The following is a 25,201-nucleotide window of genomic DNA, read 5'->3' on the forward strand; positions in this document are numbered from 1 at the left end:
TTTTTTAACATAAAATTTTAATATTTAAATTATTCAATACTATTAAAATTAAAAAATATTTTTTTTTAATTTTAACCATTCAATGCAATTAAATTTTTTGTTTATGAAGTGAATAAATCTTACTAATATTATAATAAAAATATTTCAATGATTATCGTTTGATGAATACATACAAGTATTTACAAGATTCATAAATTTCAAAAGCCAAAAGTTTGAAAATTATCACAAGATACTTAGATTTTTAGGGTTCTAATTTCAATGAACTAACTTTGAGCCATTGATTCTCTTAACACAAAAAGTCCCTAATCAAGCTATTGACAACAATTTAAAGAGCACATTCCATACTATAAAAACCCCGAAGAAACGACTCAAAACATTACTTCGATAGTTAAAACTATTAAAAATTGGTTTCCAATCAACTTAAAAATTCATATCTTCGTAATTACTCAACTAAATAAGGTGTTACAAAAACTATTAGAAAGATCTTTTCGAGACCTTTCCATTAGTACCTATCATACTATCAAAAAATCACCGAAACAGTACTAGATTTGAACGAAAATTGAAAAAACACAAAATAACTTAAGACTTTTATACCAAAACTATAAAAATATAAAAATCTCATTATTTGAAACCTAATCATACCTTAATCAACACTTCTTTGAATGTATTTCCCCTTTCTTCTTCTCCTTCTAATTGTTTTCTCCTTAACATGATGATATAAAACTAACATTAACTCCTTCTACCTTTCTTTTAAACTTACTGATATAAAACTAACATTAACTTCTCTAACTACTTCACTACTTTTCTTTTAAATGTGATAATGTAAAATTGATATTAACTTCCTCTGACCGTTTTGATAATGTAAAACTGATATTAACTTTCTCCTGCTTTGATAATGTAAAAATGCTACTTTTCTTTTAGACGTGATAATGTAAAACTTATTTTAACTTACTTTGATTTTTTTTTTTTTTACGTAATAATATAAATTTGACATTAATTAAAATAAAACTATTCTATTTGCTTAAAAGTCCTTTCTTATTTTCTCTCTTTGTTAATAAACCTCTACATCATAACTGTAATTATAAAAAAAATAAAACGACATTTTACTTATTTCTTTTTATAAAAACTATAACTTAATAAATATAAGCCTTGCGCAGAAGAATGGTTGAAGAGAAGCCTTTCATGCCCCCTTTGTCGCACCAATGCAAACTCTATCGTTAATGTGTAATAAAATTTTCTTGCTTCTTTTTTCTTTGGACGATTAGTTGATCCTTGAGAGTTGAACATGAAACCAAAATTTTCTTGGTTGCCTTTATTACATGTAAATGTTTTGTAGTGAACCTGAAGTTTCTTCTGTTATAATCAGCTCCCAATGTTTTTGTCTAATTTTATCAAAGACGAGTCTCTCCGATTATATTAAATTATTTGTTTGTACCATTTAATTTGTTAATGCAATTAAAAATTGAGTAACCTTCTTATCGTCTTTTACTTACTGCACACTTTGACGTCAAAAATATACATGATAAATTAAATATTTAATTTAATGATAAATACATATGTTCCTTGAATCAAATTCATGTCTCCTTTCCCAAAAACATTATATTAATTAGAATATAATATTTATCATAATTTTGTAAAAATTTAGAACATGATGATTCACGAATAATGTAAAATCCATTTTACATATCACTCTGTAATAATTTAAAGTAAAGAAATTAAATATTAAATTATGAGACTTCCACCTTATTGTATATCTTGTCTTGAATCTAGCAATCCTTCCGTATCAATTTTTTTTTTTTTTGAAAGGCAGAATAAAGTTCATTTCACTCAAGATTTACAAAAGACTACCACATAAGGTAGTGAGGCAGCTCCTTATTGCCTTTCTGTATAATTGTTTATTAGCAAAATCCTCGATGAACAAATTTCTATTTTGTCAAAAACTCCGTAAATATATATAATTTTAAAATAATTAAACGTAATCTATTCTCAATGTTTTATTTTTTTAAATATACAAAATCATGTGTATCTGACACTTTTAACTAAATATGAATATAAATTTCTATCGTTTAAATATAAAAAAAATTTACTAAAGTTTGAGCATACTTTTGTCCAATACTAATAGACATATAAAACATAAATTTTTCATTACCATTATGCTTGAAAAAATTTCTAAACTATTTTTAAAAAATTTAAAAAAAATTATTTTTTCTATTACGTTCAATCAAGTCCATTACTCTTATTTTGAGTGAAATAGGCTTTTATACCTAATTGTTGACCAAATATCATTAATTAAAATATTAATTTGTCATTTTATATTCACGTAACGTTAGCATAACGCTGACATGGGTCATCATATCATATTATTATGTCACGTCATTATTTATTATGACATGTTAATATGGGATGTTAACATTATATAGCATAAATATAGAACAACAAATGCCATTTTGACTAACAATAGTAAATTAACAATTAGTTATGATGGTTTATTTGATTCAAAATAAAAATATAAGAGTTTAATTTAATAAAATAAAATAATAAAAATTTATTTAAAAATTTTAAAATAATTAAAATTTTTTTTAGATATTACCACCTTCACCTTGTGATAATGAAAAGCTCAACTTGCCACCAATGGTACTTTCATTGTTGGCTCCAACGCTTGCCCTCGGATCTCCTTCAACAATTCCTAACAATGCTACTTTCAATCTTGATGACTTTCGAACTTCGATCTTCGTTTGCATCATCGGGTTGATGCTCTTCTACCTCTTCTATCAAATTCTTGACAGATTTCTCAACTGCCTGCCAAATGAAAGGTACGACCGAGATATCGAATTACAAGACATAGCTAATCACCGGTCTGCAGCCAATTCTCATTGGTCTCGTGAAGTTGCCGTGCACAACAGTCTATGGTTGTTGGAAACATTGAATGGATTCATGACATTGTTAGCAGAGAGACAAGGGCTAAGCCCGGAGGACTCGGAGAAAAGTCTGCCCCTTGTACATTACAAAAGCCTAGGAAAAACATTAGATGAATGTGTCATCTGCTTGGAGGACTTGGAAGATGATGAACCATGCCGAGTTTTTCCAGTGTGCAAACATGTTTTCCATTTCGATTGCATAGATAACTGGTTGAGAAATCACACAACTTGCCCGGTCTGTCGGAATTGTATATTAGATGTATCATGTATGACAATGTAAATAAATGTTCACCAAACTTCTATAGTTTCAAAATTGCAGAATCTCATCAGGTCAGTTCCTTTCTTTTACATGTTAAGAGCATAGAGCAGGGGGCGGTTTTCAATTGAAATTTACATTGATTAATATTTTCTAAGCTAAGAAAAACAAACACTGTCAGTACTTGATTGTATTCTTTCATCTATTTTTCACTATGTCAATACAAATACCAGAACTCAAAAAACCTGATTCCGGGGCTGTAAGCTCTACCAGCAACCATTAATGGGTAAAGAATTTGGTTTCACAGCTCCTCGTTCTGAATTATGGATGAAAGTGATTTGGCAGAGCCTAAAAAAACCTCCCAGAAGAGCTGGTGTAAGTTTCTCAAATCAAAGGGGACAGTTTGGAACCAAATTCTCTAAAATTAGAACACGAACCAATCCTTCATTTTCCTTTTCACCATATTTACAAGTTTGTTTTTACTAATGTAATTAACTGTAAGGTTTTGTTATGGGTAGTTTGTAATAAAGAATTTAAATCAGGAAATTACATTGTAGGGTCATCAAAGTCCTAGTCATGCAAAAATCCGATCTTCAAGAACCATGGTTACCCTAAGCTTTGCGATCCATTCTTTAGATTACCCTCTTATTGTTTCTTTGATTACTGCCATTGGCATTGTCTTTCTCTTGTTATCCTGCCTGATTGGAGTCTGCATCATTGCAACATCGTTCATCATCCTCATCATCTACATTATTTGTGAATGCCTCAGCTGGCCTATATTCGGGAAGTTCATTTCCGATCTGCTGAGAAGAGCAATTCATCGAGTTCGGGTAGTGACTTACCAAGCAATAATCCCAAACTATTTGCAACCATCGGGGATGACAGAAGGGTTTCCGCAGAGTACAGACGACAGAGTCATGTTAAGGCAGCAGACCTTTGAGAAACTGTTACGGCCAATGATTTATGGGGTTGGTTCACATCCGTTGAAATCCAGAGACTGCGCCATATGCTTGGATGATTATGTGGTTGGTGAAGTGTGTAGAGTTTTTCCAGCGTGCAAACACACGTTTCATTTGAGTTGCATTGATCACTGGCTCGAAAATCATCGAACGTGCCCGGTTTGCAGACAATGTATTTAAGATGCATGCTCTTTGCATGTAATGATCAGCTTTAAAAGCCATAGATCAGTTTAAAATCAAGGTTGGATCTAATCACATCCATGCGATAATTTTATTTGACAGCTAATTTAACGTGATTAATGGTACTGATTAATTTGGTGTATATGTTCATGTTCCTCCGCTTGATTTTATAAAAAAGTGGATAGGGAATTTCAGAAAAAAAAATTGCTACCTATCTGCTGGTGGATAGGAGTAATATGGGACACAACCTGTCATTGGATCAGGAGTTGGCATGCCCTCCTCTTCCTCTTCAGTGAAGATGAAAGCAGAGAGCAATGGGCCGTCAAATGCAGCGGTATATAAACCTAAATCATAAACATTAATTTAGCCGGTGTGGGATGTATGGTACTTAGAGTGCGTCTCAATATTTATTGCAATTGCAAAACATTTTCACTTAAGATTAGTTTGTTTTTATATAAAATATTTTTTCACAAAACATGTTCATGACTTACGCTTATTTGAAATATAGAAAATTTATTTTAATTGTAAAACATTTTATGGCTGATCAATAGATAAAATAACTATTGTTCACGGAAATTATCTTGCGCCTTTGAGAGATATAAGATATTTTTTAGAGAATTAAAACAAAACTCTTATATTAAATTTAACAATATAAATTTGATGAATATTAATTTTTAACTTAAAATATTAAAAAATTAAAAATATATTACTATTTAGCTTAAAATTTTTTTAACATAAAATTTTAATATTTAAATTATTCAATACTATTAAAATTAAAAAATATTTTTTTTTAATTTTAACCATTCAATGCAATTAAATTTTTTGTTTATGAAGTGAATAAATCTTACTAATATTATAATAAAAATATTTCAATGATTATCGTTTGATGAATACATACAAGTATTTACAAGATTCATAAATTTCAAAAGCCAAAAGTTTGAAAATTATCACAAGATACTTAGATTTTTAGGGTTCTAATTTCAATGAACTAACTTTGAGCCATTGATTCTCTTAACACAAAAAGTCCCTAATCAAGCTATTGACAACAATTTAAAGAGCACATTCCATACTATAAAAACCCCGAAGAAACGACTCAAAACATTACTTCGATAGTTAAAACTATTAAAAATTGGTTTCCAATCAACTTAAAAATTCATATCTTCGTAATTACTCAACTAAATAAGGTGTTACAAAAACTATTAGAAAGATCTTTTCGAGACCTTTCCATTAGTACCTATCATACTATCAAAAAATCACCGAAACAGTACTAGATTTGAACGAAAATTGAAAAAACACAAAATAACTTAAGACTTTTATACCAAAACTATAAAAATATAAAAATCTCATTATTTGAAACCTAATCATACCTTAATCAACACTTCTTTGAATGTATTTCCCCTTTCTTCTTCTCCTTCTAATTGTTTTCTCCTTAACATGATGATATAAAACTAACATTAACTCCTTCTACCTTTCTTTTAAACTTACTGATATAAAACTAACATTAACTTCTCTAACTACTTCACTACTTTTCTTTTAAATGTGATAATGTAAAATTGATATTAACTTCCTCTGACCGTTTTGATAATGTAAAACTGATATTAACTTTCTCCTGCTTTGATAATGTAAAAATGCTACTTTTCTTTTAGACGTGATAATGTAAAACTTATTTTAACTTACTTTGATTTTTTTTTTTTTTACGTAATAATATAAATTTGACATTAATTAAAATAAAACTATTCTATTTGCTTAAAAGTCCTTTCTTATTTTCTCTCTTTGTTAATAAACCTCTACATCATAACTGTAATTATAAAAAAAATAAAACGACATTTTACTTATTTCTTTTTATAAAAACTATAACTTAATAAATATAAGCCTTGCGCAGAAGAATGGTTGAAGAGAAGCCTTTCATGCCCCCTTTGTCGCACCAATGCAAACTCTATCGTTAATGTGTAATAAAATTTTCTTGCTTCTTTTTTCTTTGGACGATTAGTTGATCCTTGAGAGTTGAACATGAAACCAAAATTTTCTTGGTTGCCTTTATTACATGTAAATGTTTTGTAGTGAACCTGAAGTTTCTTCTGTTATAATCAGCTCCCAATGTTTTTGTCTAATTTTATCAAAGACGAGTCTCTCCGATTATATTAAATTATTTGTTTGTACCATTTAATTTGTTAATGCAATTAAAAATTGAGTAACCTTCTTATCGTCTTTTACTTACTGCACACTTTGACGTCAAAAATATACATGATAAATTAAATATTTAATTTAATGATAAATACATATGTTCCTTGAATCAAATTCATGTCTCCTTTCCCAAAAACATTATATTAATTAGAATATAATATTTATCATAATTTTGTAAAAATTTAGAACATGATGATTCACGAATAATGTAAAATCCATTTTACATATCACTCTGTAATAATTTAAAGTAAAGAAATTAAATATTAAATTATGAGACTTCCACCTTATTGTATATCTTGTCTTGAATCTAGCAATCCTTCCGTATCAATTTTTTTTTTTTTTGAAAGGCAGAATAAAGTTCATTTCACTCAAGATTTACAAAAGACTACCACATAAGGTAGTGAGGCAGCTCCTTATTGCCTTTCTGTATAATTGTTTATTAGCAAAATCCTCGATGAACAAATTTCTATTTTGTCAAAAACTCCGTAAATATATATAATTTTAAAATAATTAAACGTAATCTATTCTCAATGTTTTATTTTTTTAAATATACAAAATCATGTGTATCTGACACTTTTAACTAAATATGAATATAAATTTCTATCGTTTAAATATAAAAAAAATTTACTAAAGTTTGAGCATACTTTTGTCCAATACTAATAGACATATAAAACATAAATTTTTCATTACCATTATGCTTGAAAAAATTTCTAAACTATTTTTAAAAAATTTAAAAAAAATTATTTTTTCTATTACGTTCAATCAAGTCCATTACTCTTATTTTGAGTGAAATAGGCTTTTATACCTAATTGTTGACCAAATATCATTAATTAAAATATTAATTTGTCATTTTATATTCACGTAACGTTAGCATAACGCTGACATGGGTCATCATATCATATTATTATGTCACGTCATTATTTATTATGACATGTTAATATGGGATGTTAACATTATATAGCATAAATATAGAACAACAAATGCCATTTTGACTAACAATAGTAAATTAACAATTAGTTATGATGGTTTATTTGATTCAAAATAAAAATATAAGAGTTTAATTTAATAAAATAAAATAATAAAAATTTATTTAAAAATTTTAAAATAATTAAAATTTTTTTTAGATATTACCACCTTCACCTTGTGATAATGAAAAGCTCAACTTGCCACCAATGGTACTTTCATTGTTGGCTCCAACGCTTGCCCTCGGATCTCCTTCAACAATTCCTAACAATGCTACTTTCAATCTTGATGACTTTCGAACTTCGATCTTCGTTTGCATCATCGGGTTGATGCTCTTCTACCTCTTCTATCAAATTCTTGACAGATTTCTCAACTGCCTGCCAAATGAAAGGTACGACCGAGATATCGAATTACAAGACATAGCTAATCACCGGTCTGCAGCCAATTCTCATTGGTCTCGTGAAGTTGCCGTGCACAACAGTCTATGGTTGTTGGAAACATTGAATGGATTCATGACATTGTTAGCAGAGAGACAAGGGCTAAGCCCGGAGGACTCGGAGAAAAGTCTGCCCCTTGTACATTACAAAAGCCTAGGAAAAACATTAGATGAATGTGTCATCTGCTTGGAGGACTTGGAAGATGATGAACCATGCCGAGTTTTTCCAGTGTGCAAACATGTTTTCCATTTCGATTGCATAGATAACTGGTTGAGAAATCACACAACTTGCCCGGTCTGTCGGAATTGTATATTAGATGTATCATGTATGACAATGTAAATAAATGTTCACCAAACTTCTATAGTTTCAAAATTGCAGAATCTCATCAGGTCAGTTCCTTTCTTTTACATGTTAAGAGCATAGAGCAGGGGGCGGTTTTCAATTGAAATTTACATTGATTAATATTTTCTAAGCTAAGAAAAACAAACACTGTCAGTACTTGATTGTATTCTTTCATCTATTTTTCACTATGTCAATACAAATACCAGAACTCAAAAAACCTGATTCCGGGGCTGTAAGCTCTACCAGCAACCATTAATGGGTAAAGAATTTGGTTTCACAGCTCCTCGTTCTGAATTATGGATGAAAGTGATTTGGCAGAGCCTAAAAAAACCTCCCAGAAGAGCTGGTGTAAGTTTCTCAAATCAAAGGGGACAGTTTGGAACCAAATTCTCTAAAATTAGAACACGAACCAATCCTTCATTTTCCTTTTCACCATATTTACAAGTTTGTTTTTACTAATGTAATTAACTGTAAGGTTTTGTTATGGGTAGTTTGTAATAAAGAATTTAAATCAGGAAATTACATTGTAGGGTCATCAAAGTCCTAGTCATGCAAAAATCCGATCTTCAAGAACCATGGTTACCCTAAGCTTTGCGATCCATTCTTTAGATTACCCTCTTATTGTTTCTTTGATTACTGCCATTGGCATTGTCTTTCTCTTGTTATCCTGCCTGATTGGAGTCTGCATCATTGCAACATCGTTCATCATCCTCATCATCTACATTATTTGTGAATGCCTCAGCTGGCCTATATTCGGGAAGTTCATTTCCGATCTGCTGAGAAGAGCAATTCATCGAGTTCGGGTAGTGACTTACCAAGCAATAATCCCAAACTATTTGCAACCATCGGGGATGACAGAAGGGTTTCCGCAGAGTACAGACGACAGAGTCATGTTAAGGCAGCAGACCTTTGAGAAACTGTTACGGCCAATGATTTATGGGGTTGGTTCACATCCGTTGAAATCCAGAGACTGCGCCATATGCTTGGATGATTATGTGGTTGGTGAAGTGTGTAGAGTTTTTCCAGCGTGCAAACACACGTTTCATTTGAGTTGCATTGATCACTGGCTCGAAAATCATCGAACGTGCCCGGTTTGCAGACAATGTATTTAAGATGCATGCTCTTTGCATGTAATGATCAGCTTTAAAAGCCATAGATCAGTTTAAAATCAAGGTTGGATCTAATCACATCCATGCGATAATTTTATTTGACAGCTAATTTAACGTGATTAATGGTACTGATTAATTTGGTGTATATGTTCATGTTCCTCCGCTTGATTTTATAAAAAAGTGGATAGGGAATTTCAGAAAAAAAAATTGCTACCTATCTGCTGGTGGATAGGAGTAATATGGGACACAACCTGTCATTGGATCAGGAGTTGGCATGCCCTCCTCTTCCTCTTCAGTGAAGATGAAAGCAGAGAGCAATGGGCCGTCAAATGCAGCGGTATATAAACCTAAATCATAAACATTAATTTAGCCGGTGTGGGATGTATGGTACTTAGAGTGCGTCTCAATATTTATTGCAATTGCAAAACATTTTCACTTAAGATTAGTTTGTTTTTATATAAAATATTTTTTCACAAAACATGTTCATGACTTACGCTTATTTGAAATATAGAAAATTTATTTTAATTGTAAAACATTTTATGGCTGATCAATAGATAAAATAACTATTGTTCACGGAAATTATCTTGCGCCTTTGAGAGATATAAGATATTTTTTAGAGAATTAAAACAAAACTCTTATATTAAATTTAACAATATAAATTTGATGAATATTAATTTTTAACTTAAAATATTAAAAAATTAAAAATATATTACTATTTAGCTTAAAATTTTTTTAACATAAAATTTTAATATTTAAATTATTCAATACTATTAAAATTAAAAAATATTTTTTTTTAATTTTAACCATTCAATGCAATTAAATTTTTTGTTTATGAAGTGAATAAATCTTACTAATATTATAATAAAAATATTTCAATGATTATCGTTTGATGAATACATACAAGTATTTACAAGATTCATAAATTTCAAAAGCCAAAAGTTTGAAAATTATCACAAGATACTTAGATTTTTAGGGTTCTAATTTCAATGAACTAACTTTGAGCCATTGATTCTCTTAACACAAAAAGTCCCTAATCAAGCTATTGACAACAATTTAAAGAGCACATTCCATACTATAAAAACCCCGAAGAAACGACTCAAAACATTACTTCGATAGTTAAAACTATTAAAAATTGGTTTCCAATCAACTTAAAAATTCATATCTTCGTAATTACTCAACTAAATAAGGTGTTACAAAAACTATTAGAAAGATCTTTTCGAGACCTTTCCATTAGTACCTATCATACTATCAAAAAATCACCGAAACAGTACTAGATTTGAACGAAAATTGAAAAAACACAAAATAACTTAAGACTTTTATACCAAAACTATAAAAATATAAAAATCTCATTATTTGAAACCTAATCATACCTTAATCAACACTTCTTTGAATGTATTTCCCCTTTCTTCTTCTCCTTCTAATTGTTTTCTCCTTAACATGATGATATAAAACTAACATTAACTCCTTCTACCTTTCTTTTAAACTTACTGATATAAAACTAACATTAACTTCTCTAACTACTTCACTACTTTTCTTTTAAATGTGATAATGTAAAATTGATATTAACTTCCTCTGACCGTTTTGATAATGTAAAACTGATATTAACTTTCTCCTGCTTTGATAATGTAAAAATGCTACTTTTCTTTTAGACGTGATAATGTAAAACTTATTTTAACTTACTTTGATTTTTTTTTTTTTTACGTAATAATATAAATTTGACATTAATTAAAATAAAACTATTCTATTTGCTTAAAAGTCCTTTCTTATTTTCTCTCTTTGTTAATAAACCTCTACATCATAACTGTAATTATAAAAAAAATAAAACGACATTTTACTTATTTCTTTTTATAAAAACTATAACTTAATAAATATAAGCCTTGCGCAGAAGAATGGTTGAAGAGAAGCCTTTCATGCCCCCTTTGTCGCACCAATGCAAACTCTATCGTTAATGTGTAATAAAATTTTCTTGCTTCTTTTTTCTTTGGACGATTAGTTGATCCTTGAGAGTTGAACATGAAACCAAAATTTTCTTGGTTGCCTTTATTACATGTAAATGTTTTGTAGTGAACCTGAAGTTTCTTCTGTTATAATCAGCTCCCAATGTTTTTGTCTAATTTTATCAAAGACGAGTCTCTCCGATTATATTAAATTATTTGTTTGTACCATTTAATTTGTTAATGCAATTAAAAATTGAGTAACCTTCTTATCGTCTTTTACTTACTGCACACTTTGACGTCAAAAATATACATGATAAATTAAATATTTAATTTAATGATAAATACATATGTTCCTTGAATCAAATTCATGTCTCCTTTCCCAAAAACATTATATTAATTAGAATATAATATTTATCATAATTTTGTAAAAATTTAGAACATGATGATTCACGAATAATGTAAAATCCATTTTACATATCACTCTGTAATAATTTAAAGTAAAGAAATTAAATATTAAATTATGAGACTTCCACCTTATTGTATATCTTGTCTTGAATCTAGCAATCCTTCCGTATCAATTTTTTTTTTTTTTGAAAGGCAGAATAAAGTTCATTTCACTCAAGATTTACAAAAGACTACCACATAAGGTAGTGAGGCAGCTCCTTATTGCCTTTCTGTATAATTGTTTATTAGCAAAATCCTCGATGAACAAATTTCTATTTTGTCAAAAACTCCGTAAATATATATAATTTTAAAATAATTAAACGTAATCTATTCTCAATGTTTTATTTTTTTAAATATACAAAATCATGTGTATCTGACACTTTTAACTAAATATGAATATAAATTTCTATCGTTTAAATATAAAAAAAATTTACTAAAGTTTGAGCATACTTTTGTCCAATACTAATAGACATATAAAACATAAATTTTTCATTACCATTATGCTTGAAAAAATTTCTAAACTATTTTTAAAAAATTTAAAAAAAATTATTTTTTCTATTACGTTCAATCAAGTCCATTACTCTTATTTTGAGTGAAATAGGCTTTTATACCTAATTGTTGACCAAATATCATTAATTAAAATATTAATTTGTCATTTTATATTCACGTAACGTTAGCATAACGCTGACATGGGTCATCATATCATATTATTATGTCACGTCATTATTTATTATGACATGTTAATATGGGATGTTAACATTATATAGCATAAATATAGAACAACAAATGCCATTTTGACTAACAATAGTAAATTAACAATTAGTTATGATGGTTTATTTGATTCAAAATAAAAATATAAGAGTTTAATTTAATAAAATAAAATAATAAAAATTTATTTAAAAATTTTAAAATAATTAAAATTTTTTTTAGATATTACCACCTTCACCTTGTGATAATGAAAAGCTCAACTTGCCACCAATGGTACTTTCATTGTTGGCTCCAACGCTTGCCCTCGGATCTCCTTCAACAATTCCTAACAATGCTACTTTCAATCTTGATGACTTTCGAACTTCGATCTTCGTTTGCATCATCGGGTTGATGCTCTTCTACCTCTTCTATCAAATTCTTGACAGATTTCTCAACTGCCTGCCAAATGAAAGGTACGACCGAGATATCGAATTACAAGACATAGCTAATCACCGGTCTGCAGCCAATTCTCATTGGTCTCGTGAAGTTGCCGTGCACAACAGTCTATGGTTGTTGGAAACATTGAATGGATTCATGACATTGTTAGCAGAGAGACAAGGGCTAAGCCCGGAGGACTCGGAGAAAAGTCTGCCCCTTGTACATTACAAAAGCCTAGGAAAAACATTAGATGAATGTGTCATCTGCTTGGAGGACTTGGAAGATGATGAACCATGCCGAGTTTTTCCAGTGTGCAAACATGTTTTCCATTTCGATTGCATAGATAACTGGTTGAGAAATCACACAACTTGCCCGGTCTGTCGGAATTGTATATTAGATGTATCATGTATGACAATGTAAATAAATGTTCACCAAACTTCTATAGTTTCAAAATTGCAGAATCTCATCAGGTCAGTTCCTTTCTTTTACATGTTAAGAGCATAGAGCAGGGGGCGGTTTTCAATTGAAATTTACATTGATTAATATTTTCTAAGCTAAGAAAAACAAACACTGTCAGTACTTGATTGTATTCTTTCATCTATTTTTCACTATGTCAATACAAATACCAGAACTCAAAAAACCTGATTCCGGGGCTGTAAGCTCTACCAGCAACCATTAATGGGTAAAGAATTTGGTTTCACAGCTCCTCGTTCTGAATTATGGATGAAAGTGATTTGGCAGAGCCTAAAAAAACCTCCCAGAAGAGCTGGTGTAAGTTTCTCAAATCAAAGGGGACAGTTTGGAACCAAATTCTCTAAAATTAGAACACGAACCAATCCTTCATTTTCCTTTTCACCATATTTACAAGTTTGTTTTTACTAATGTAATTAACTGTAAGGTTTTGTTATGGGTAGTTTGTAATAAAGAATTTAAATCAGGAAATTACATTGTAGGGTCATCAAAGTCCTAGTCATGCAAAAATCCGATCTTCAAGAACCATGGTTACCCTAAGCTTTGCGATCCATTCTTTAGATTACCCTCTTATTGTTTCTTTGATTACTGCCATTGGCATTGTCTTTCTCTTGTTATCCTGCCTGATTGGAGTCTGCATCATTGCAACATCGTTCATCATCCTCATCATCTACATTATTTGTGAATGCCTCAGCTGGCCTATATTCGGGAAGTTCATTTCCGATCTGCTGAGAAGAGCAATTCATCGAGTTCGGGTAGTGACTTACCAAGCAATAATCCCAAACTATTTGCAACCATCGGGGATGACAGAAGGGTTTCCGCAGAGTACAGACGACAGAGTCATGTTAAGGCAGCAGACCTTTGAGAAACTGTTACGGCCAATGATTTATGGGGTTGGTTCACATCCGTTGAAATCCAGAGACTGCGCCATATGCTTGGATGATTATGTGGTTGGTGAAGTGTGTAGAGTTTTTCCAGCGTGCAAACACACGTTTCATTTGAGTTGCATTGATCACTGGCTCGAAAATCATCGAACGTGCCCGGTTTGCAGACAATGTATTTAAGATGCATGCTCTTTGCATGTAATGATCAGCTTTAAAAGCCATAGATCAGTTTAAAATCAAGGTTGGATCTAATCACATCCATGCGATAATTTTATTTGACAGCTAATTTAACGTGATTAATGGTACTGATTAATTTGGTGTATATGTTCATGTTCCTCCGCTTGATTTTATAAAAAAGTGGATAGGGAATTTCAGAAAAAAAAATTGCTACCTATCTGCTGGTGGATAGGAGTAATATGGGACACAACCTGTCATTGGATCAGGAGTTGGCATGCCCTCCTCTTCCTCTTCAGTGAAGATGAAAGCAGAGAGCAATGGGCCGTCAAATGCAGCGGTATATAAACCTAAATCATAAACATTAATTTAGCCGGTGTGGGATGTATGGTACTTAGAGTGCGTCTCAATATTTATTGCAATTGCAAAACATTTTCACTTAAGATTAGTTTGTTTTTATATAAAATATTTTTTCACAAAACATGTTCATGACTTACGCTTATTTGAAATATAGAAAATTTATTTTAATTGTAAAACATTTTATGGCTGATCAATAGATAAAATAACTATTGTTCACGGAAATTATCTTGCGCCTTTGAGAGATATAAGATATTTTTTAGAGAATTAAAACAAAACTCTTATATTAAATTTAACAATATAAATTTGATGAATATTAATTTTTAACTTAAAATATTAAAAAATTAAAAATATATTACTATTTAGCTTAAAATTTTTTTAACATAAAATTTTAATATTTAAATTATTCAATACTATTAAAATTAAAAAATATTTTTTTTTAATTTTAACCATTCAATGCAATTAAATTTTTTGTTTATGAAGTGAATAAATCTTACTAATATTATAATAAAAATATTTCAATGATTATCGTTTGATGAATACATACAAGTATTTACAAGATTCATAAATTTCAAAAGCCAAAAGTTTGAAAATTATCACAAGATACTTAGATTTTTAGGGTTCTAATTTCAATGAACTAACTTTGAGCCATTGATTCTCTTAACACAAAAAGTCCCTAATCAAGCTATTGACAACAATTTAAAGAGCACATTCCATACTATAAAAACCCCGAAGAAACGACTCAAAACATTACTTCGATAGTTAAAACTATTAAAAATTGGTTTCCAATCAACTTAAAAATTCATATCTTCGTAATTACTCAACTAAATAAGGTGTTACAAAAACTATTAGAAAGATCTTTTCGAGACCTTTCCATTAGTACCTATCATACTATCAAAAAATCACCGAAACAGTACTAGATTTGAACGAAAATTGAAAAAACACAAAATAACTTAAGACTTTTATACCAAAACTATAAAAATATAAAAATCTCATTATTTGAAACCTAATCATACCTTAATCAACACTTCTTTGAATGTATTTCCCCTTTCTTCTTCTCCTTCTAATTGTTTTCTCCTTAACATGATGATATAAAACTAACATTAACTCCTTCTACCTTTCTTTTAAACTTACTGATATAAAACTAACATTAACTTCTCTAACTACTTCACTACTTTTCTTTTAAATGTGATAATGTAAAATTGATATTAACTTCCTCTGACCGTTTTGATAATGTAAAACTGATATTAACTTTCTCCTGCTTTGATAATGTAAAAATGCTACTTTTCTTTTAGACGTGATAATGTAAAACTTATTTTAACTTACTTTGATTTTTTTTTTTTTTACGTAATAATATAAATTTGACATTAATTAAAATAAAACTATTCTATTTGCTTAAAAGTCCTTTCTTATTTTCTCTCTTTGTTAATAAACCTCTACATCATAACTGTAATTATAAAAAAAATAAAACGACATTTTACTTATTTCTTTTTATAAAAACTATAACTTAATAAATATAAGCCTTGCGCAGAAGAATGGTTGAAGAGAAGCCTTTCATGCCCCCTTTGTCGCACCAATGCAAACTCTATCGTTAATGTGTAATAAAATTTTCTTGCTTCTTTTTTCTTTGGACGATTAGTTGATCCTTGAGAGTTGAACATGAAACCAAAATTTTCTTGGTTGCCTTTATTACATGTAAATGTTTTGTAGTGAACCTGAAGTTTCTTCTGTTATAATCAGCTCCCAATGTTTTTGTCTAATTTTATCAAAGACGAGTCTCTCCGATTATATTAAATTATTTGTTTGTACCATTTAATTTGTTAATGCAATTAAAAATTGAGTAACCTTCTTATCGTCTTTTACTTACTGCACACTTTGACGTCAAAAATATACATGATAAATTAAATATTTAATTTAATGATAAATACATATGTTCCTTGAATCAAATTCATGTCTCCTTTCCCAAAAACATTATATTAATTAGAATATAATATTTATCATAATTTTGTAAAAATTTAGAACATGATGATTCACGAATAATGTAAAATCCATTTTACATATCACTCTGTAATAATTTAAAGTAAAGAAATTAAATATTAAATTATGAGACTTCCACCTTATTGTATATCTTGTCTTGAATCTAGCAATCCTTCCGTATCAATTTTTTTTTTTTTTGAAAGGCAGAATAAAGTTCATTTCACTCAAGATTTACAAAAGACTACCACATAAGGTAGTGAGGCAGCTCCTTATTGCCTTTCTGTATAATTGTTTATTAGCAAAATCCTCGATGAACAAATTTCTATTTTGTCAAAAACTCCGTAAATATATATAATTTTAAAATAATTAAACGTAATCTATTCTCAATGTTTTATTTTTTTAAATATACAAAATCATGTGTATCTGACACTTTTAACTAAATATGAATATAAATTTCTATCGTTTAAATATAAAAAAAATTTACTAAAGTTTGAGCATACTTTTGTCCAATACTAATAGACATATAAAACATAAATTTTTCATTACCATTATGCTTGAAAAAATTTCTAAACTATTTTTAAAAAATTTAAAAAAAATTATTTTTTCTATTACGTTCAATCAAGTCCATTACTCTTATTTTGAGTGAAATAGGCTTTTATACCTAATTGTTGACCAAATATCATTAATTAAAATATTAATTTGTCATTTTATATTCACGTAACGTTAGCATAACGCTGACATGGGTCATCATATCATATTATTATGTCACGTCATTATTTATTATGACATGTTAATATGGGATGTTAACATTATATAGCATAAATATAGAACAACAAATGCCATTTTGACTAACAATAGTAAATTAACAATTAGTTATGATGGTTTATTTGATTCAAAATAAAAATATAAGAGTTTAATTTAATAAAATAAAATAATAAAAATTTATTTAAAAATTTTAAAATAATTAAAATTTTTTTTAGATATTACCACCTTCACCTTGTGATAATGAAAAGCTCAACTTGCCACCAATGGTACTTTCATTGTTGGCTCCAACGCTTGCCCTCGGATCTCCTTCAACAATTCCTAACAATGCTACTTTCAATCTTGATGACTTTCGAACTTCGATCTTCGTTTGCATCATCGGGTTGATGCTCTTCTACCTCTTCTATCAAATTCTTGACAGATTTCTCAACTGCCTGCCAAATGAAAGGTACGACCGAGATATCGAATTACAAGACATAGCTAATCACCGGTCTGCAGCCAATTCTCATTGGTCTCGTGAAGTTGCCGTGCACAACAGTCTATGGTTGTTGGAAACATTGAATGGATTCATGACATTGTTAGCAGAGAGACAAGGGCTAAGCCCGGAGGACTCGGAGAAAAGTCTGCCCCTTGTACATTACAAAAGCCTAGGAAAAACATTAGATGAATGTGTCATCTGCTTGGAGGACTTGGAAGATGATGAACCATGCCGAGTTTTTCCAGTGTGCAAACATGTTTTCCATTTCGATTGCATAGATAACTGGTTGAGAAATCACACAACTTGCCCGGTCTGTCGGAATTGTATATTAGATGTATCATGTATGACAATGTAAATAAATGTTCACCAAACTTCTATAGTTTCAAAATTGCAGAATCTCATCAGGTCAGTTCCTTTCTTTTACATGTTAAGAGCATAGAGCAGGGGGCGGTTTTCAATTGAAATTTACATTGATTAATATTTTCTAAGCTAAGAAAAACAAACACTGTCAGTACTTGATTGTATTCTTTCATCTATTTTTCACTATGTCAATACAAATACCAGAACTCAAAAAACCTGATTCCGGGGCTGTAAGCTCTACCAGCAACCATTAATGGGTAAAGAATTTGGTTTCACAGCTCCTCGTTCTGAATTATGGATGAAAGTGATTTGGCAGAGCCTAAAAAAACCTCCCAGAAGAGCTGGTGTAAGTTTCTCAAATCAAAGGGGACAGTTTGGAACCAAATTCTCTAAAATTAGAACACGAACCAATCCTTCATTTTCCTTTTCACCATATTTACAAGTTTGTTTTTACTAATGTAATTAACTGTAAGGTTTTGTTATGGGTAGTTTGTAATAAAGAATTTAAATCAGGAAATTACATTGTAGGGTCATCAAAGTCCTAGTCATGCAAAAATCCGATCTTCAAGAACCATGGTTACCCTAAGCTTTGCGATCCATTCTTTAGATTACCCTCTTATTGTTTCTTTGATTACTGCCATTGGCATTGTCTTTCTCTTGTTATCCTGCCTGATTGGAGTCTGCATCATTGCAACATCGTTCATCATCCTCATCATCTACATTATTTGTGAATGCCTCAGCTGGCCTATATTCGGGAAGTTCATTTCCGATCTGCTGAGAAGAGCAATTCATCGAGTTCGGGTAGTGACTTACCAAGCAATAATCCCAAACTATTTGCAACCATCGGGGATGACAGAAGGGTTTCCGCAGAGTACAGACGACAGAGTCATGTTAAGGCAGCAGACCTTTGAGAAACTGTTACGGCCAATGATTTATGGGGTTGGTTCACATCCGTTGAAATCCAGAGACTGCGCCATATGCTTGGATGATTATGTGGTTGGTGAAGTGTGTAGAGTTTTTCCAGCGTGCAAACACACGTTTCATTTGAGTTGCATTGATCACTGGCTCGAAAATCATCGAACGTGCCCGGTTTGCAGACAATGTATTTAAGATGCATGCTCTTTGCATGTAATGATCAGCTTTAAAAGCCATAGATCAGTTTAAAATCAAGGTTGGATCTAATCACATCCATGCGATAATTTTATTTGACAGCTAATTTAACGTGATTAATGGTACTGATTAATTTGGTGTATATGTTCATGTTCCTCCGCTTGATTTTATAAAAAAGTGGATAGGGAATTTCAGAAAAAAAAATTGCTACCTATCTGCTGGTGGATAGGAGTAATATGGGACACAACCTGTCATTGGATCAGGAGTTGGCATGCCCTCCTCTTCCTCTTCAGTGAAGATGAAAGCAGAGAGCAATGGGCCGTCAAATGCAGCGGTATATAAACCTAAATCATAAACATTAATTTAGCCGGTGTGGGATGTATGGTACTTAGAGTGCGTCTCAATATTTATTGCAATTGCAAAACATTTTCACTTAAGATTAGTTTGTTTTTATATAAAATATTTTTTCACAAAACATGTTCATGACTTACGCTTATTTGAAATATAGAAAATTTATTTTAATTGTAAAACATTTTATGGCTGATCAATAGATAAAATAACTATTGTTCACGGAAATTATCTTGCGCCTTTGAGAGATATAAGATATTTTTTAGAGAATTAAAACAAAACTCTTATATTAAATTTAACAATATAAATTTGATGAATATTAATTTTTAACTTAAAATATTAAAAAATTAAAAATATATTACTATTTAGCTTAAAATTTTTTTAACATAAAATTTTAATATTTAAATTATTCAATACTATTAAAATTAAAAAATATATTTTTTTTAATTTTAACCATTCAATGCAATTAAATTTTTTATTTATGAAGTGAATAAATCTTACTAATATTATAATAAAAATATTTCAATAATTATCGTTTGATGAATACATATAAGTATTTACAAGATTCATAAATTTCAAAAGCCAAAAGTTTGAAAATTATCACAAGATACTTAGATTTTTAGGGTTCTAATTTCAATGAACTAACTTTGAGCCATTGATTCTCTTAACACAAAAAGTCCCTAATCAAGCTATTGACAACAATTTAAAGAGCACATTCCATACTATAAAAACCCCAAAGAAACGACTCAAAACATTACTTCGATAGTTAAAACTATTAAAAATTGGTTTTCAATCAACTTAAAAAATTCATATCTTCGTAATTACTCAACTAAATAAGGTGTTACAAAAACTATTAGAAAGATCTTTTCGAGACCCTTCCATTAGTACCTATCATACTGTCAAAAAATCACCGAAACAGTACTAGATTTGAACGAAAATTGAAAAAACACAAAATAACTTAAAACTTTTATACCAAAACTATAAAAATATGAAAATCTCATTATTTGAAACCTAATCATACCTTAATCAACACTTCTTTGAATGTATTTCCCCTTTCTTCTTCTCCTTCTAATTGTTTTCTCCTTAACATGATGATATAAAACTAACATTAACTCTTCTACTTTTCTTTTAAACTCACTGATATAAAACTAACATTAACTTCTCTAACTACTTCACTACTTTTCTTTTAAATGTGATAATGTAAAATTGATTTTAACTTCCTCTGACCGCTTTGATAATGTAAAACTGATATTAACTTTCTCCTGCTTTGATAATGTAAAAATGCTACTTTTCCTTTAAACGTGATAATGTAAAATTTATATAATAACTTACTTTGATTTTTTTTTACGTAATAATCTAAAATTGTCTTTAACTAAAATAAAACTACTCTATTTGCTAAAAGGTCCTTTCTAATTTTCTCTCTTTGTTAATAAACCTCAACATCATAACTGTAATTGTAAAAAAAATAAAACAATATTTTACTTATTTCTTTTTATAAAAACTATAACTTAATAAATATAAATATTTTTATGACATAATTAAGTATAATATTTTTTTGTGAGGGTATTACATTTTTCCCGCTAAGTGTAACAGCCTTATGGCTCTCTTTGATGTGGGAGTTACATTTGTTTATCGCCGTGACACCTTGCCTTGCTAACCTTTCTTCTGTAGCTATGGAAAGAGATCATGGAAATTAAACTTCTTTAATTGGGGCTTTAAATTATTAATCAAGAATCTCATAAACAATTCTTTTCCTCTTAATATTTCATTTTAATGATTGCTTTGAGAGACCTCTTGGATTTCTTTTGGGTTAGAAAATTCAACAAAATGCACCCAGGATGTTCTTAGCATGGACCATGTAAATTCCATATTGTAGAGATATGCTCCTAGTGAGTAAAGTCATAAGTCTCATATTGAAGAGAAGCTCTTAATGAGGAGTTAAAGGAAGATGTCGTAGTCGTAAATGAGGGTCATGAATCCTGCATCAGCTATGTACTAGAATGATACTAGACTTATAGAAGTTCATACCACTTTTAATCTGTGAAATGTCTTTTATGGGATAAAACAGTGAGGTCAATGCAAGGGTTAGTGTGAACTGTGATAGTTAATGATAACGGTTCTAGTGTGGACAAAGTTATAAGTCTCACATCGAAGAGTAGTTAAGATGAACAATACCTCAAAAGAGTTGATATAGACCATTTTTTACGTAAATTGTCAAAACCCTAACCCAGTTCACCCATTGTCAACTCATGGGCAGAGCTGACACACTTCTCTTTAAAAAAAAAAGAATAAATTCATTTCCAAAATCCTACATAACAAACTCTTTATCAATAAAACTGTTTCATGATTTAATTCATAAATTGAATAATAAAAACATGTTACAAACAATTAATTACACCAAACATAAATAAGTAAATAAATTACATCAAATATAAATAAAGTTTCAATCTTTAACACAAACTACAATCCCATCAACATAAGTATATAGCAAAATAAATAGAAACTTAAAGACTCATTTATATCCTTTCCAATTCTCATCTCAAGCAAAACATTAGAATCTTATTTGGATAGCAATAATGTTTCAAGGTATGAATCATTATCATTTAATATTCATTGCCATAAAAGAAACAAAAAAAGATAGTGAGTTTTAATCTTAATTAAAATTATTAATTTGACAAGCAAAGATTAAAGATATTAAAATATATAAAATAAGCAGTACCATCGATAGCTAAATTATTAATTTTATATAACTAAATATATAAAAATATTAAATTAACTAAAATTATGAATTTATTTTTTTCTTTCAACCCATAAGGCTAACCCATCCCAATTAGAGATGACCCACTGATCAAATGGACTAGCTCATCTAAACCCAATTTTAATATAGATATAAATTTTCATACCTCAACCCATTCTACTTTTAATAAAAAATAAACCGACCCAATAAATTAGGCCTATTTTGATAGATCTAACCCTGACATAGGGCACCAAGCCTAAGTTTATCAATTACAATTTTCCTTAGATGGACACCCCTAGTCCTTAATATCCTATCTTTTCTTCATTCTTTTGGTATTAATAATCATGTTTCAAACTTGATCTTCATCGTTATCGGTTGATTCCTAATGATCTTGCTTTCCACCTGCTTATTTTTCATTAGTAAAATTTGCACATATGAAATAATATTTCCACTTGTTTCAACCATTGGAAGCATTACATAGCCCTACAATTGTGACCAGAGGAACTGCCGGACGGCACAGCTGGAGCCAGTACCATTACAACCACAAGTGCTATATAAATAAATTCCATAATGGATCTGATAACTGTTCCATTTGCTCAAATGATTCCAAGGTGATTTAGTAATCTTATAATGTGCTAGTTTAATTGCTAAAAATCTTATATCATAGAACGTTGACCCAAAGTTATAGAAACATCATAAAGCAGGGGCAATGGAACCCAAAACCCATATTTCTAAGAGTGATTGGAAATTCACCTATTTGAGTAATCCAACCAATATAGTCAAGGCCTGATTATTATGGTTCCTCAGGCCCCTGTTCCTCCATTTCTTTCTGCTGCAGCAGTTTCTACTAGAGACTTAGGGTATGCTTTAGATCCAAATTAATATTAGTCAACTCGATTCTCTTCAGTTTTGTTCAATGGATTCCATAAGGGCAGCTAGATGTCTTATCTTGCACCCTTTAGTAGAATGCAGATTACATAAACAAAGAATGCCCTGAACATTTTCAGGATTTTTCTGATTACAGGTTTATTGGACCTAATTCTTCTATTTGAATATAAGAACTTTTAGGCTTAGTTTTAAATGTTGGAGAATCCTGCATTGTTGAGAACCAAAAGAAACATTAAACCAAAAATCTGGACTTAAAAAGGACACATGCTCATACTCAGATCAGCTCTGTTTGCTCAGAAAGGAAGCAAAAGCAAAGGGCCTTCAGCTTCAAGCCATTAACGAATAGTGAAGCATCCTTAAGATCAAAGTGAAGACTTCTCAAAGATAACAAGGACTGACATTTACCAAAAAAATTCTTGTGACATAAATAAATGACTTTGAGTTGCAGGCTATCCCAGAGCAGAGTGGGATGACCAGAGAAATGAAGAAACTGTTTAAGTTGGCATGAACTAGACTCTAGAAACCTATGCCAGCATAGCACAATCAAGATTTTTGCTAAATTTATCTTTGAATAAGCAGATAATGCTATTCTATTTATTTCTTTTGAACTTATTTGCATAACCAAAGGCCAGATTGTGAAGCAGATATAGATTACACTGCTAAGCTTGATTGTTCTAATAGGCCCCAAACATCAAAACAAAAAGAACCAAGTTCATAATTTTAAGCAAAACAAAGTAAAATAGTGAAAGCATAGCACTTTAACGGTTAATTACATCCTTTTTCTCATATCATCCTCACCATCATCATCCTCGTCATTACTATAAAAATCATCACTATCAGCATCCTCAACGAAATCCTCAAAATCGTCCTCGATATCCTCATCTTTAATCCTTCCGTACTCATACACTTCATCAAAATCATCATCATCATCACTTACCACGCGCTTCCCACGTGCCTCGACGACGAAGCCACGCATCCCACGCCCATCTCCTTCCTCCGCCAGGCTTAGCCTTCCAGAAGACCCAACAAGAGAACCCATTTCACTAAAATCAAAAATGGGTATTTGGGCATGCATCTTTTGGTTTGAAACAAACAAAGATTGAGCGATTTGATGTTCTTTAGCCATGTTATTGATATAATTGGACCGATCAAGGATTTGGCCCCTGAGAATCTGCGGCAAAGACTTGCTGTTTCTGAGTAGATTCCTTGCAACAGCTGCTGTGGTTGCCATGGATGCCAATAAGTTTGATTTGGAGGTTTTGGGAGATGGAAACTCGGAGGTTGATCTCCTGGGGTTTTGAGTCCTTTGCGACGAGCTTGATATAGGTGAGGCAGAAGGGTTTAGGGTTTATGGGAAGAAGTAGCTTTCTGCCACGTGGCAAATGACGGTGTAGAAATTAGAATACAGATTCTAGAATTATCTGCAGAGAGTAACTCGACCGGGGCTTTTCCAGTTACAATTGTTAAATAGAAATATATAATGGCCTTTGTTTTGGATTTCGGCCCTTCTTTATTGAATGCATTTTGGGCCTTTAACCCAGTTTTATAAAGTTAAATCCTGTGGATATGTCCTGATATTGAAATTGATCAGCCATCTTACTTGTCAAACAATGGTATAGGTAGATTTCCAGTCTGAACTCACTCAAGTGTTCCCCCTACTAGGTTAAGCCACAGACGGCTATGTTTCTGTCATTACTTTGCATAAAAGTGCTTGCAATGGAATGCCAAAGTAATCATATTCTAATGCAAGAAATTGGAGAGTTCAAAGACCACATTATTGGCTGCTAATTCATGTTCTTGT

The 25,201-nt window shown here is 30.4% G+C and overlaps 4 protein-coding genes across 4 annotated transcripts; all 4 read left to right on the forward strand.

The window, feature by feature from the left end:
• Window positions 1–3,776: 3,776 nt before the first annotated feature.
• On the forward strand, window positions 3,777–4,313 carry LOC148761531 (putative RING-H2 finger protein ATL19). Its single transcript, XM_088808564.1, has one exon. It carries the CDS (start codon window positions 3,777–3,779, stop codon window positions 4,311–4,313), a length of 537 nt encoding a protein of 178 aa, XP_088664690.1.
• A 4,501-nt stretch (window positions 4,314–8,814) lies between these two features.
• Window positions 8,815–9,351, forward strand: LOC148761532 (putative RING-H2 finger protein ATL19). Its single transcript, XM_088808563.1, has one exon. It carries the CDS (start codon window positions 8,815–8,817, stop codon window positions 9,349–9,351), a length of 537 nt encoding a protein of 178 aa, XP_088664689.1.
• Window positions 9,352–13,852: 4,501 nt separating this feature from the next.
• LOC148761533 (putative RING-H2 finger protein ATL19) lies at window positions 13,853–14,389 on the forward strand. Its single transcript, XM_088808562.1, has one exon. It carries the CDS (start codon window positions 13,853–13,855, stop codon window positions 14,387–14,389), a length of 537 nt encoding a protein of 178 aa, XP_088664688.1.
• A 4,501-nt stretch (window positions 14,390–18,890) lies between these two features.
• On the forward strand, window positions 18,891–19,427 carry LOC148761534 (putative RING-H2 finger protein ATL19). Its single transcript, XM_088808561.1, has one exon. It carries the CDS (start codon window positions 18,891–18,893, stop codon window positions 19,425–19,427), a length of 537 nt encoding a protein of 178 aa, XP_088664687.1.
• Window positions 19,428–25,201: the final 5,774 nt, after the last annotated feature.

Source organism: Theobroma cacao, chromosome 7 (assembly GCF_053813885.1).
Source record: "Theobroma cacao isolate CCN51 chromosome 7, ASM5381388v1, whole genome shotgun sequence".
NCBI classification, from domain to species: Eukaryota; Viridiplantae; Streptophyta; class Magnoliopsida; order Malvales; family Malvaceae; genus Theobroma; species Theobroma cacao.